The sequence below is a fragment of the Mustela erminea genome, chromosome 17 (genome assembly GCF_009829155.1).
Source record: "Mustela erminea isolate mMusErm1 chromosome 17, mMusErm1.Pri, whole genome shotgun sequence".
NCBI lineage: Eukaryota > Metazoa > Chordata > Mammalia > Carnivora > Mustelidae > Mustela > Mustela erminea.
The window spans coordinates 31,631,184-31,646,514 of record NC_045630.1 but is presented as its reverse complement, the minus strand read 5'-3'; the positions used below and the strand labels follow the sequence as shown (position 1 = coordinate 31,646,514).

The 15,331-nt window shown below is 44.9% G+C and overlaps 1 protein-coding gene across 12 annotated transcripts in view; it reads left to right on the top strand.

The window, feature by feature from the left end:
• The window catches only part of DISP1 (dispatched RND transporter family member 1), a 170,524-nt gene that overhangs the window by 116,326 nt on the left and 38,867 nt on the right, over nucleotides 1-15,331 (top strand). For 10 of the 12 annotated variants that reach the window (XM_032318853.1, XM_032318844.1, XM_032318845.1 and 7 more), the window contains 2 exons: nucleotides 1,754-1,932; nucleotides 11,263-11,791. In XM_032318853.1, the coding sequence (XP_032174744.1) occupies nucleotides 11,280-11,791 (512 nt within the window). In that variant the 5' untranslated portion in view covers nucleotides 1,754-1,932; nucleotides 11,263-11,279. Of the gene's footprint in view, nucleotides 1-1,753; nucleotides 1,933-11,262; nucleotides 11,792-15,331 lie in introns of those variants that run through there. The other 2 variants (XM_032318856.1, XM_032318855.1) reach the window with 2 other exon arrangements.

Here is a 15,331-nt window from a genome sequence, read left to right as displayed (position 1 = left end):
GCTCAGTTTTGAGTTTCTGAGATGTGTGAAGTATTAACATTCCTGGTGTCTTCGAGCTTACTTGTGGTCTGTTCACCATGTCAGTTAAGCTCCGTAATAGGATCCTGTTTCTGCTGGGGAAGAGCTGCAGTTTCCCAGAGAGCTCGCCAGATTGCGAGGTTGCCTGTTGTGTGTTTTCCCTTGAGGCAGTATTTTCAGATGCAATCTTATGGCCTACACATTGGCCTGACCTATTGCAGAGGGGGGTTGCTGCTTACGGACGGAGCATCTTTTAATTCTTACTTGTCAGGATGTGAGGTGAGATGCAGGCCTGGTGTCTGAGGCTCTCTGGTCTAAGCATTGGAACATTTAAGATACTTAAAAAACACGTATTTTTCTTTCTTTTCCTTTTTTTTTTTGGCACAAAATTTCAGAGAACATGCTCTTTTAATATGAGGGCTTGGGGGGGCGTCTGGGGGGCTCAGTCGTTAAGCATCTGCCTTCAGCTCAGGTCATGGTCCCAGGATGCTGGGATGGAGTCCTGCATCGGGCTCCCTGCTCACCGGGAAGCCTGCTTCTCCCTCTCCTACTCCCCCTCCCTGTGTTCTCTCTCTCCCAGTGTCTCTCTATGTCAAATAAATAAATAAAATCTTAAAAAAAAAAATACAAGGGCTTAGGACTTCATTTTGAAGACTAACAAGGGGTTGGGGACATACTTTTTCTTGAGGGTTAAAAAAACTCGTTAGTCAAATAGGCTGTATCCTAAACTTCAATCTCAAATAACCTGTGGGTCTGAGGCCTCACGACGCCATGTTTTTACCTTTTCACAACATTGATGCGTGTGAATTCCTCACTGTTGTCTCTCAGACTGTGTGACAAAGGCTTTCTCCTTAGCGTGCCCTCGTCCCCACTTTCAGAACTTCAGAAGGACTCTTTACTGTTACAGAAGAGAAGTTAAGATCATCTAAATGCTCCAAAGCACGTCTGACATGGAGTACCAGTTCCAAATTTCTTTGAGTAGAGAGCAGCATTCTGCATTTGAAGCAGTATTTTTTGCATGTTGAATATTTTGAGTGTCAGTTGCTTGCTCTATGACTTGGTCAACATTAATTAATAAGATGCATAAATCAGTGATTCTCAACCCTAGCCACACATGGGAATCATCTGAGGAGCTTTTAAAAAATACTAATGACCACAGTCCATTCCAGTATGAATTCAGTTAGAACCTCTGGGGTCAAGGCCCTGGGTCTGCAATTTTTTTTTTAATATTACTAAAGTGATTTTAAAGTGCAGAAAGGGTTGAGAGTATTCTAAGAGACTCATACCTTTGTAAACATTTGTTGTATGTGTTACGTTCCCTTCAAGACTTGTGGCCGAGTCTAGACGCTGGTCGTGGCTGGCTCTAGGAAGGCTTTCCAGAACTTCTGTGAAAGACCTTTGATTGATACTAATAACGAGAGAAAACACCTCTGGTTTTATTTTATATAGTCTTAGTTTTACCCATGAGCTCATGTGAAACTGAAACTCAGAGACACAAGAAGCCTTTCTTTTTGAAGGCCATAGATGTATGGAGACGTTGTGCCTGCTGTGCATACTGATAATTTCTGTGGATGAACTTGGAAAAGGGAACTCTGAAAACTGTCCTCATCACCGCAGTGCAGCGATGGTCCTCCTGAAATAGGAATTTCAGGAGACATGTGTTCATCAAGAAGATATTCTTGGCTGTCATTATCCCATGTAAAATAGAAGCTTTATTTTACATTTCTCTTCCTAGGAAGACCTGTTGTCAAAGGCACCTTGGACATAAAACACACAAGAAAACAGAGATTGGCATTTCCGCAGCTGAGAAAGACCCGGCATCTTCCTGCATGGGTCTCTGCTCAGACGACTGGATTCTCAACTGGTGACAGGACTGCTTCCCAGACTCTGGGTTTTCAGATTTGCAGTGACACTGTAAGTAAGATCTGCCTAAGGTTATTTAACTTTTATAATTTTTAGTTGTAAATCTGGGAGGGAAAATTTGTCAGACTATTTTTTTCCCATATCATGAAGCTGTTTGTAAATACCGTGAACAGTTGTTGTAATGATGAAACATTTTTTACGGTTTATGATGTCTTTATTGGTATCAACTGTTATATTAAAAGAGGTTATATAAAAATAATAGATTTCATTTTCAAAGGTGGTGCTTATTGTCGTAAATGGAAACTACCTTCTTGATAATGTACATTGAATAGAACATAGTTATGTTTTCATTCTAAGAGTGATCTGTGACTCAGATTTCTGGGATCAGTCGGTTTGCTTCTTCATGGTGTGAGGAGAGCATTGGAGCACGCACAGGGCTCTCAGGGGGCATGTGCTCAAGAGGATAGGTGCTCCAGTGTGCACCACTGTCTCTTAGGGAAGACAGCTTCTGCTTTAGTGCCATTTCTGAGGAAGGGGAATGACAGCAGCACTCATTAACTCTCAGTACCACTCAGATAATAACAACATTTATGTATAGTTCTTTGTAACATATAAAATTCTCATCGGTGAAGACAACTGATCAGTGTTCTTGTGGAAGGAGAGCTTTGTGGTAGGAAGTTCCTGAACTCAAACAAAAATAAGAAAAGGCAACTTGTCTCAGAAGGGGAGAAGATTCTGTTTCCTCGTGTGTGACCGGTCTTGTCAGTTCCTTCACAAGCCTGAGTGTCTGAGTAAAGATACAGATTTGGTTCTCAGGTCACAGTTATGTTTTGAAATTGTGCATGACAACAAAGTTCAGCCCCCCTGCCTTGCCTTTCAGGTTTGCATAACGTGATTCATAATTCAGTGAAATCTGTCTCTGATGCTCTTGGATGCTGAATTGTACCTTCTGAAACTGTCAGGAAATACTGAATTCAGAGGCTGTTTTTCCATGTGGTGCTTCAGACTGAGTTTTCTATCTGTTGCCTCCAGGGGTCCCATTAAAGCTCCAGGAACCGGGCCCTTTCCTGGGAGCATCTTGAGGTGGCAGGAGAGTCTTGGCAGGGTGGTCTGAGAAGGAATCCCAATAGTGTCATTTAGATTAGTTCCACTTCAATACTTTGAACCTTCAGGTTCTCTGTAGTGGGTTTAGTAGTATCTACAAAGAGGTATTATAAGGAAAGCACTTGACGCACTGAGATGATTTAAAAAAAAAAACAAAACAGTTTTAGTAGCCTTTTAAGGGTAAAAAAAAAAAGTCCCTGGAGACATGGCTTCTGGTCCCTTCTATAGACCAGCTTAGCAGCACTGCACAAGAGCCCACAGGACATCCTCGCTGCACCTGGAGAAGCTACTTAACCTTCTGGCCACAGCACCAGTATTAACAGGCCAACCTGCTGGCAGTGATCAGAAATGAAGCCTTCATTCAGGACGTGCGTCCAGCCATTTTAGAGGAACAATTTCATGTTCAAATATATTTGATAAATAATGGATACAGGTGGCCGAATGCCTTTATACCTGGTATGTTTTTATACATCCATACCCTGATATCTGGTACCACCTGAGGAAAGAAGATTGTCTCACCCGTGAACTGGGCGCGGTGTTTTGATCCCTATTGGTGAGTTGCACCAGAATGATTGAAATCTGTGCCTGTAGCACTTGAGTCAACTGTCCTTAAACTTAGTTACCAGCTAGAACCTCTTAAAATGTGTTACTTCTTCGGAACAGCAGGCCTTTGTTTCTGGCACTCCTGTCCTTTCCTTGCCTGACCTGTGCTGCTGGAATTGTGCCTCTTTTGCCATAACTGAGGCCTGCTGCAGGTCTGTGGTTTGCCTTGCTGCACAAGATGTGCTCCAAGGACTTGCAGTGTGGGCATCTTGCTGGAGCCCTGCTGACCCGCTCAGGTGGACTGGAGCCAGATCTGCACTGTAGCCCCAGCCCCAGGTGATCCTTGAGTTTGAGAAACGGTGGGATGGTGTTCTGTGTTTTACTCGGTGAAGCTGTGCTGTGGGGAGCATCACGCTTCTGGGAAGGTAACGGGCTGGAGCTTGGAACCATGCTAGGGAACCCGTCTTGCTGCCAGCTGTTGGGTTTGGTGATATGGATCTGCTAAAGGTGAGGGTTGTACTAGAATCTGTGATTGAACTTACAGAGAGTCCTTTAGCAGAAGGCCCTGAAATCCTGGGCCTCAGGATTCCTGGTCAACCACTAGAGACTCTGCTTCTCCAGTTCTCTTAAGCAAAATGGACTGGTGACGGCTGCTTGTCTGGGGGTCAAGTCAAGTGGGGTCCTGCTAGTGGAATGCTGGAGCCATCGATGGGAGTGGGGAGGGCGCTCCGCCAGCTGGTGAGCCCCTCCTTGTTATAGGTCATGCTGGCTGTGCTGGAGGTCACCATGGTGATTGGAGCAGGTCTGTGTATTCTTTTCATCATGGCATTTAGATTTCAACTTGGTAGTCTCCTGACTGTGCTCGTAGTCCTGACTTCCAATTTCAGGTAGCTATGATGAGGTTTTCATCTCAATGCATTAGAGGTCTCTGTGCCCTGCCAGCCACTGAAATAGCTCGATTGCCTTTGTGACCCTGTGTCCTGTAACTTATTTTTTAGAGAATATGTTGATGAATACAATATGTTGATGGATAAAATTTTCATAAACAGGTCTTACTGTGGTTATACAATAATATATTCAAAGAGACACTTTTTATTTTTATTCATTTAAAATATATACATATATATATACTACAAAGACTTTATTTATTTACTTGTCAGAGACAGAAAGCAGAGACAGAGAGAAAGCAGGGGAGGAAGGGGCAGAAGGAGAAGCAGACTCCCTGCTCAGCAGGGAGCCCAACGCAGGACTCGATCCTAGGACCCTGGGATCATGACCTGAGCTGAAGGCAGATGCTTAACCAACTGAGCCACTCAGGCATCCCTACTTTCTGTCTTTTAAATGTAATTTCCTTATATTATAAAAGTATGTATTATTATCTTATTATATTTAATTATACTAATTATGTATATTACATGTAATTGTATATTCTATAGCTAAATTGTAAGTTTTCTGGGTCCCAAACCGGAGTAGGACGTGATCATGTGATCCCTGTAATCACGAGAACTCCAGTGACGTTTCTCTCTACATTGAAACACGAGTGAAGGGGTCTCTGCAGGGTCTGCGGTATCTGCCAGCCACCTATGGCACTGGTCATGGTTCTCTTTCTTGGTTCGTAGATACCTTTGGTCCAGTGGATGATCATGTGTGTTTCCAGAAACCTGACATGGGAACCTGTCCTGAATACATTGTATCATCCATTCTTGCCCCTCAACTTCCTGTTCATTTCCTGCTTCATCCAGTTATTCAGTATATTGTATGGGTGTTACTGTAACACAGCAGATACATTTTGGAAGATAAACAATGTAAAACACCCACTGATAAACAATGTAAAGGGCGCCCACTGAATAGATGTTTAGTCATCCTGTAAGGTAAAAGACAAATTGTTTGTTTTTACATTTTAATGATAATTACCTTTTATGAAATGCTGGTCTCAGTGCTAGTGACATTCTATGTTTTATTAATATTTTATTACTATAAAGAAGATACAGTTATAGCCAAAGTTATAGGTACTACAGAAAATGAAATGTGAAAGTCTTCTCTACCCTTCCAAAAATTCCCAGTCCAGCTCTGCAGCAGGAAACAGTGCTAGCATTTTGTATGTCCTTCTGGAAACTATCTGTGTATCCTAACCATAAATAAGTATCTCTCTCCTTTTTCAGTGGACTGGATTCATACCCTGCAGGCTGTTCTGTAGCTAGGTTTTATTTACACATAAAGATGTACTTTGGACTTCTTTCCAAGTAATATAGCCTGATCTAATGCATTCTTTTCTCTCTCTCTCTCTCTCTCTTTTTTTTTTTTTTTTTTTGGTGCAGAGTACCCAGTGTACAGATATGACAGAATTTAAGTCTGCCATTGCTGATATTTTAGATCATTTCCAGTTTTCACTGGTACAGAGAGTGGTGCAGTCTGTAACATCCTTATCTGTACATTTATCTTTACACATTGTTCAAGTATATCCAAAATATAAATTACTAGTAGTACTGTGGTCAAAAGAGGAGGATATTTAAAATACCTATTTTGGAGTGCCATGTTGCTCTCTTAGATGGTTATGCTAATTTGCATTTGAAATTTAACTCTCAGAAGAGCCAAGAGTAGAGACTGTAAGAGTGTAAATCATTTGACCCATGTTCTCAAAGGTGGAAAGTAGTAAAGTCAGCTTTCGGACTCAGATCCACCCACACTGTTTCTTCTAAGCAACAGATGTCTCAACTGCTGGGTTTGGGTTTTTTTTTTTTAAGATTTTATTTATTTATTAGAAAGAGAGGACACAAGGCAGGGAAAGGGGTGAGTAGAGGAGAAGCAGGCTTACTGCTATGTAGGGAGCTTAATGTGGGGCTTGATCCTGGGACTCTGGGATGATGACCTGAGCTGAAGGCAGACACCTAACTGACTGAGCCACCCAGGTACCCCATATTTTGTTTTAAAGATTTTATTTATTTATTTGACAGAGCACAAGTAAGCAGAGCAGCTGGCTTCCCATGGAACAGGAAGCTGGACATGGGGCTTGATTCCAGGACCCTGGGATCATGACCTGAGCCGAAGTCAGATGCTTCATCAACTGCAGCACTCCGGCCCCCCTCAGCTGCTGTTTTAAGCATAATTTTGGCTTTAAAGCTAGGAGGCATTATTCTTTATCTCTTTATATTCTTAACACTCAATCAGGCAATTATGATAATTCTTCCATCATCAATGCATAGCCTTTATGATTTTGTATATTGATTTCATATCCTGCAACTTCACTGAATTCACTTAGTCTCACAGTTTTGTGGTGGAGTCTTCAGGGGATTCTATGCATAATATCATAGCGTCTGCAAGGAGTGACAGTTTCACTTCTCTTCTGACTTGGAGACCTTTTAGTTCTTTCTCTTGCCTAATTGCTCTGGCTAGGACTTCCAATGCTGTGTTAAATAAAGGTGTCAAGAGTAGACATCCTTCTTTCGTTCCTGATGGTAAAGGAGAAGCTTTCAGATTTTCACCATTACGGATGATGTTAGCTGAGGGTTTATCATATATGCTCTTTACTACATTGAGGTCTGTTCATCTTGTACCCACTTTGTTGAACTTTGTATGTTGAACTTTAACAGAATGACAGAGAAGAATCATACAGTCATCTCAATAGTTGTAGAAAAAGCTTCTGACAATGTGATGTGTCACATTAACACATGAATGATGTATGAATGTGGAACCATCCTTGTATCCCAGGAATGAATCCTGTTTGATCACGATGTATAATCCTTTTAATGTATTCTTGAACCCAGTTTGCTAATATTTCCTTGGGGTTTTTGCCTCTCTGTTCATCAGGGATATTGGCCTGTAGTTCTCTTCCTTGCCGTGTTCTTGTGTGGTTTTACTATCAGGGTAAGGCTGGCCTTGTAAATGAGCCTGGAAGCTTTCCTTCCTCTTCTAAGCCCTTAATGGTGGTCCTATGAGATGGACGTTGATTATTATTCTGATTAGTACATGGGAAGAACCGAGGCTCCAAGAAAAAAGGAATTAAATTTTAAAATGTAATCAGTAGAGGGTACTTGACCAAAGGCCTTATGGCCCCCAAACTGCCAAAGCCCTCGTTAAAGAACGCTGGTAGAAGAGGTGAGATAAGGGGTGTGGGATTAGTGGCTTTGAGTGTATTGATACTGGTGCATTGTGTTCACTAACAACAGGGAAATACACTGATATTTCTGGCCGTGGGGCCCTGTCACACCTCAAGCCAGTAGCAACTCAGAACAGCTTTCTTTTGGCCTCCTCCATGTGTGATGGCCCCAGGGAAAATGGGTGATTTGCAGTTGAGGGTATTTGATCCAGAACTTTCTTTAAACCTCACTGCAGACATAATCATGTGGCATTACATCTGTCTGGATAGTTCCTTTTTATTAAGTGGACTCTTCCTCTGTCTCATCTGCTTTCCTCTCGGCTCTCTCTGTCTTAGGCTCAGACCAGATCTTTTTCTCAAGAAAGAAGATCTTTATCTGTAAGGCCGTGGGATCCCTTCTTGACTTTGGATCGAAACTTTGCTATTTTCCAGGCCAAATACACCCACTGAACTTAATCCACAGACATTTCTTAGAAAAATTTTTTTTCTGTTTTCGCTTTTAATTATTTTTTCCTTCTAATTCACAACTTATTTATAAAGTCAGTTTGATTGTTCCTATTTTAAGATTGAAGAACCCGAATCATAGGAAGCTCGTGTGACTTATTTCAAATACAAGCCAGTCAGAGTTCAAGTGGTTGTTTACTCTCTACTATTGCCTACTCCATCGAAAGAAGTCTCCAACTTAAGAAGCAGGTTATGTTCCAAAAATCCATTTGTAAGTCATGATTTGGCACTTGGAGTGAATTTTACCAGTAGTGGGGGAAATGTTAGAACTGGTGATTAGGCCCCTTGGCCAGCCTGCACAAGTCTGTGTAGCTCTTATATAATCACCTAATGATGCGTTTGCGTAAAACTAAGAATGATCTTGGGATTCTGGTTACCAAAAATTCTCTTTTCTGGGAGAAGCGTCCAGTTGGAAGATGGGGACGCAGAGGGAACTAGAGAGTCTGCAGGGACATCGGGGACACTGGGAAGGCTGCTAGAGGCCGGGACACTGTTTAACGCCCACTTTTTTGTTAAAACTTTGAGGATTTGGGTGGTTGGGTGATGCTTGGTGCCAGCATAACTTCCGCAACAGCTGTGGTTAGCATTGACAGGACTGATGGACAAAATCATTTATCTGAGGGGATATTAATGATCCTGACGGTAAAGACAGACCAGCAAATCAGAGAAAACGTTCCCCCTCAGTCCTCCGTGTGGTGAGGTCAGCAGAGTTGGTTCCCCATTGGCCCAGGGACCCCACAAGCTGGGGCAGCCGGGCTGAGTTCTGGAGAGAAAATGTGGGTCCCTGGTGCGGGAAGAGGAGCCCATGATGCCTGTGTGTAAAGTGGTTCTGGGATGTGATCACATTTATGTCCTGTGTTTATACGTTCTGGGCTGCCTTGCACTTCAGAGTACAAAGCATCTTGTATTTCCCTTAGCTTTGGAAAGTCTAGTGCCTCTTTAGAGGCCCCATGATTCCTGTCTTATTGTTCTCAGACATTTGTATGCAGCTTTTTTTGTTGTTAGCAAAAGGGAGGATACATTCTTTGGGGAGAGGAAGCTGAGTGACAGATCCCTCCTGAGTGGCCTCAGGGTGAGTTCTTGCCTTGCCAGCACACTGAAAAGGTGAGGGGAGGCCCGCCTGCAGCCCCTCCCTGGGCCGGTGACACGCAGACCTACCAGAGCCCTATGCTTAGCCCAGAGAGGGAAACTGCCTTTACTACGACCCCTACCCCTGGTCCCTGCAAAGGAGGGTGGGACCTGTGACCTGTGACCACTTTCAGAAGTGTTAACAAGGGAGGAGGGAAGTCAGCAAACACGGTTTTACATATATTCTGAGGTTTATAGAGTCTTTGTTTAAAATAATTTACAAAGAAATTTTTTGACATCCATATAATTCTTCCATTTCTTATGATGCTGAATTTGTGCGTGTGTTTGAGGAGGCTTTTTCTGTCCAGAAGGGAAATACGGTAATGATGCTGGAGTTGTGGCTAACATTTTCTGGGCACCAGTATCAGATTGGACATGCATTGCTGTGGCGTGCTCTGCTCAGGAAATCTCCTGCTGTGGGGGCATGGAGTGCGTGACAGTGCACACTGGGACCTTCCTGGGGCAGGGGGTAGGCAGGTTTGCCAGGTCCGATGGCCGCGTGCTCAGACTGAGCCCTGGTGATTTCTTCTGGTGCCTTTGTGTCCGCAGGAGGTGGGGAGAGACCAGGGAGGGACTATTCTGGAGGCTGTTCTACCTGCTTCAAGGAGTGCCCTGCCCAAAGGTTTAGAGAGCCACACGGCGTTTCTCTTGTTGGCTTGAATTCACGTGTGGGATAAATAGACCGCAGGCAGTGGGGGCACGGCGTTTCTCTTGTTGGCTTGAATTCACGTGTGGGATAAATAGACCGCAGGCAGTGGGGGCACCCATTGTTCTTACTGCAGATTCCATCTTGTGCACGGGGTCAGAGGGGATGTGGGTGAGAGGGGAGGGCGGAGGTTGTGTGTTTTTGCTTTTGTTTGTTGATGGACAGAAACCTGCTACTGGTAATTTGACTATTAATTTTCCTTTCCATTGAAGCCCTGGACCTTCTAGTAAGAGGGAAAAAAAAGTTAAGAACAAAAACCTCATTTCAAGCAAATCCCACTCGACTATTCTTTTTCTCATGTGCAAACAATGCTACATAACATAGAGGACAAAGTAATACGTTCTTGGCAGCTTACATGGCATGCTTATTCATTTTTTAAGCATTCTAGTCATCAGTTGAGAGAAAACTCTGGTGTCTGATATCTTGGCTTAGCTGATTGCTTTTTATTTTCTTTTGTTTCTTCTTATTCTAGGACCTGAGAGACTTAGGGGAAAGATCATATTTTCTTGAGATTTTTCTAATGTCTTAAGACATTCTTAAGATTATTCTTAAGGCACCTGGGTGGCTCAGTGGGTTAAAGCCTCTGCCTTCGCCTCAGGTCATGATCCCAGGGTCCTGGGATCGAGCCCTGCATCGGACTCTGCTCAGCGGGGAGCCTGCTTCCCCCTCTCTCTCTGCCTGCCTCTCTGCCTGCTTGTGATCTCTGCCTGTGAAATAAATAAATAAAATCTTTTTAAAAAGATTATTCAAAATAGGGGTGCCTGGGTGGCTCAATTAGTTAAGCATCTGCCTTCAGTTCAGGTCCTAGGATGGAGCCGTGCTTCTCCCTCTCCAAACTCCCCCTGCTTGTGTTCCCTCTCTCGCTGTGTCTCTCTCTGTCAAATAAATAAATAAAGATCTTTAGGGGAAAAAAATATCCAAATTATTTTAAACTACACAACTCACTGTCCTCGTGGTGGCCCTTCATTTTTCCATTACTCCTGTGTCCTAACGGCTCACGCCTGGGTGAAGAGTTGAAGGGTGATGTTGGTGCTCTGTCTTTCCCTGTCCTCCCCTAAAATGCGATAAGTCTTACCCCGTCCTTCACACTGAGGACAAGGACAGGGAGAGAAGGGCCAAAAGCAGAGGTGGGGAGGCGTGGGCGGGACGGTGGCTCTTCAGGTGCACGGGGCCGCTGGGCCCCTTGCAGAGGCTGCTGCTTTCCCTGCGCTCTCGACTCCTTCCAGTATCTTTCCTGTCTTGTCTGCATCTTTGCCTGTCTGCCTGTCACTGGCTGATTTTATATCATTTTCTCTCTTAGAGCCAAGAAGTCAGAACATGGCGGTGAGCGATGGAAACAGTGATTTTGTGGGTCTGGGCAATGGCAGCGTGACAACCAGTGCTCCCACCCTCGGCGCCATCCCACCCTGTGACGGGGACCTCGCCACCCAGCAGCTTGCAGCCAGAGAGGCCCTGAGGACTAAAGTGAGTCCGAACGGATGCCTGCAGGTCAATGGCACCGTGAAGTCCTCCTTTCTGCCCATGGACAGCCACCAAAGAGCGCCCGCCATGCTGTCCCCATGCTGCCACCCGTGCCCATTCCATCGGCCCCTGGCCAGCCAGAGCAGTCACCCAGAGGGCCGGCCCGAGGCTGGCCCCGCCACGCCTTCTGCTCTGGCCTCATGCTGCTTGCAGCCACACTCCGAGTATTCTGCGCCTCTGTGCCCCAGCCGTACGCCCGTCTACCAGGCTGCGTGCTGCCTGCAGCCCTCTCCGCCCTTCTGCCTGCACCACGCATGGCCTGGCCGTTTCCCACACCAGCCCGGGCAGCCGCACGTGGCCGGCTTCAGGTAAGTGTACACAGGTTCTGCTCACCTTTGTGCCCCACCAAGTCTGCACAAATGCTCCTGCTTGTGTCAATTTCCCCAAAGGGAGGAGCCCGCAGGTGTCAGTGGGAGGAAACCAGAATGCATGTGAAATAATATGTCCCTGTCTCATCCGTTGATCGACCCTCGTGTGCTGCCTGCCTGTCTGTCAGTTCGCTGTCCTGGTGACCTTGACTTACAACGTTCCATGAAGCTTTTACTGTCAGCAGCTGTTGCTACTACTCGTGGGGGTTACATCTGTGACAAGGCTGCCTGAACAGGAGTCTTGGTGGTCAGCAACCTTTATGACAATGAAGCAGGCGCTTCCGCGTGCTTCCAAGCAGCGTGTCCACCAGCTCTGTTCATGTGCTTTGGTTGACCATGTTGAGATCAGACCATCTCTCAAGGGGGGACCCTGTCGATCTGCAGCGTAGGTCTCTGAAAACTACATTTTATTAAGTGTTTTGGGGCCTGGTAGACGGAAAAGTGCTGGGTACACCTGTGTCGTGTCTGGCACCCGCTCTAGCCCAATGCGTGCTTTCTGCTCTGTGTCTCTTCCACACGAACTGCAGGTGAGCGATGCTGGTATTTTCTGAAACACTGAGTGCTTTGTAAGACCAAGTATTAGTTCATATTTGTGGGTTATGAGCTTTCAGTGAGCTGGGAAAGCACTCTCCTTTGCCAGTGAGGGGAGAGTTCACACCCAGGGAGATGCGCCAGTCTGACACGCACAACTCCATCGGCATTGACCCTTGTGGTCCACACCTCCGCCCACTTGGAGCATTTCTTTCTGGGGTGACAGAGAACGTCTCCTCCGGCCACCTCCTCCTCATTCCTGCTGTCTTCCCACACGATCACCACTTTGAGCTCTGCTACCGCGTGCTGGTTTTGCCTGGAAAGCTCGTGCAAATGCGGTCATACAGTGTGTACACGTCAGTGTCCCACGGTTTCCTCTTAGCATAGTGTTGGAAACACGACTCACTGCCGCATAGTTTGCCTTTCTGTTGCTGAGTCACAATGCACTGTGTACCTGGGACAGGCTCACTGTCACCTACAGCGTCAGTCAGACCTCCAGTTGGGAAGTATGTCCTGGGGAAGTCACGTACATATGGTGTGCGGACTGTAGCTAAGAACACAGGGCTATGTGCTTAGAAGTGGTTAATAAAGGAGATCTTAAAAGCTCTCATGGCAAGAAAAAGCTTTTGTAACTATGAGTGGTGACAGATTTATTGTGGTGCTAATTTCATAACGTATACAAACATCAAATCATGTTGAAACTAATATAACCCTGTATGTTAATTATAGCTCCATAAAAAAAGGATCAGATCCAGAAAGGGGTTGTTGAGGAATGGATCCTTTTTACCTTTATCAGGTTTGGGTTGCTGTTGACATTATCTGGTTTCACCGTTTTAAAAAAAACACAGAGGGAGATGGGGAATGACAGTGGGTCTCGGAGGACTGTCCTCTGCAGTGTGTTCTTGCAGTTTCTAAATACATTTTCCAAGTCAGGGGCGAGAGTGTTTTAGTCACAGAACTACGCGAAGGATGGGCCAAAGCTATTTCTCTGAAGGCTTGTCCTGATAGCGTTGTGCTACCTGACCAGTTCTAGGCTCCTTCTACTTTGAATTAAACTGTGGAAGTGTTTGACTTTAAAATTATCTGGCCACTGATATTGACACTTTAGAATCATCAGTTATATGGTTGCAGGATGTGAGGGGAGACAGATACCTCTATATTTTGAGGCTGATCCCACTTTTTAAAAACTTCAGAAAATATTAAACCTATAGGCAGGTAACGCATTGTTTTAATACACAGGCAGGACTTTACCATAGCGTCTCTGCACGTATTCTTAAAGGGATGAGAGTCCTGTGTTCATACAGCTTTAAATAGGATGGCATGGGGTTGGCTCAGTCAGTTCAGTGGGTGACTCTTGGTTTCAGCTCAGGTCATGAGCTTGTGAGAGGTCATGAAATCGAGCCCCATGTCAGGCTCCATGCTGGGTATGGAGTGTTTAAGATGCTCTCTCTCTCTCCCCCTCTGCTCGCCTGTTCTCCCTCTCTCAAATAATAGATTAATAAAATCTTTAATAAAAAATAAATAAATAGAATAGCATTAAAAAACAGATAAAAATGTCATATTTGTCTATCAAGAAAAGTTGGAGGAAAAAGTGGAATATTCCTTGAGAAATGTTTCCTATCCAGAATGTTTCTCAAGAATTTGAGCCTTTTGATCAACTCCGTGTAACAGATGGAATCTTCTACAGACGTCTGTACAGGAGTGTCTCTTCACAGTTTTGTCTATCACATACTTCACTTAGGACATGTCTTTATAAGCTATAATTGACATACAGGACTATATTAGTTTCAACATTTACTTATTTATACAACCAACAGTATTTTCTGAGTGCGTGCCGGGCATCGCAAATGTAATTATGAACAGGATGAGACTATGAATGAAATAGCAGATTCCCAGTGCAAGCTCTGAGCTGTTTCCAATTGAGGCAGAGGATGCCATGAATGATGCTTGGCAAGTCCCAAACTCGTGATCATGGCAGGGATGATGTGAGTTCTGGGTGCCCAGCAAGCACACTTCTACTTCCCTGAAGGCAGTCTCGCAGGCAGATGGTCACTCTGAGTGTGCCCCACTGCCAGAGGCTCAAGAGCTGTGCTGCTGAGTAGGCTTGGCATGGAGGAGCCCATGAAAGGGGCTGACAACGGGGCACAACCTTGTCCCCGCCCCAAACATTGTGCCCTATGCCATTTGTAGTGTGTCACCTTCTCCTATTGTCCTTCTGGATTCTTCCAGCGTCTGGCTCACTTGCTCAGAGGTGTTCTGTTTGCTCTCCCCTAGGACACTACTTGCTTTCAGCTCTTCTTAAAGAAAAGTAGGAAGGGATAATTCTTGTTTTATGTTAGGAGAGAATCTACTTCCTGAAATCTGGTTTCTTGGTGTACAGTATATCATAACACCCTAGGCCAAATGACAGCTCTGAGCATTGTTTCTCAAACTGTCTTCCTGTGATGCTCGTGCTCTGCAATGATCCACCCTTTTCCCCTTTCCTGAGCCCTGATGATTGAGTTATTTCTCTTTAGCTGGGACATTTGAAAGAGAAATCCCAGTGAACACTTCACTAGCATTGTGGCATGAACCTGGCATTGATGCTGATCCCAGTGTCTGTGATTTGCCCTAATCACTAGACTCAAACCAGATGGCTTTTCTAAGATGCTGTGTGATGAGTGGAAAAATTGCAGGTTAGTGCTTCACTTGCTCAGCAAGTAGTCAATGAGTACTTACGTACCTGGTGTCAGTTGCTGAAAGCAGAGGTATAGACCGCGTGGTCCTCGCCTTCAGAGGGGCGGGGGTGGTGTGGACGTGGTGAGAGCTGGGTCTGGGCCTGTGTGGACTCTAGGTAGGTGCCCGAGGTCCAGAAGTGAAACTGCGGCGCTCTTCCATATATTAATTCAGAAGGAGAACCAGATCATAGACGCATAAATTCTTCCCTCCTGTTTTCCTCTCTTACTAAGA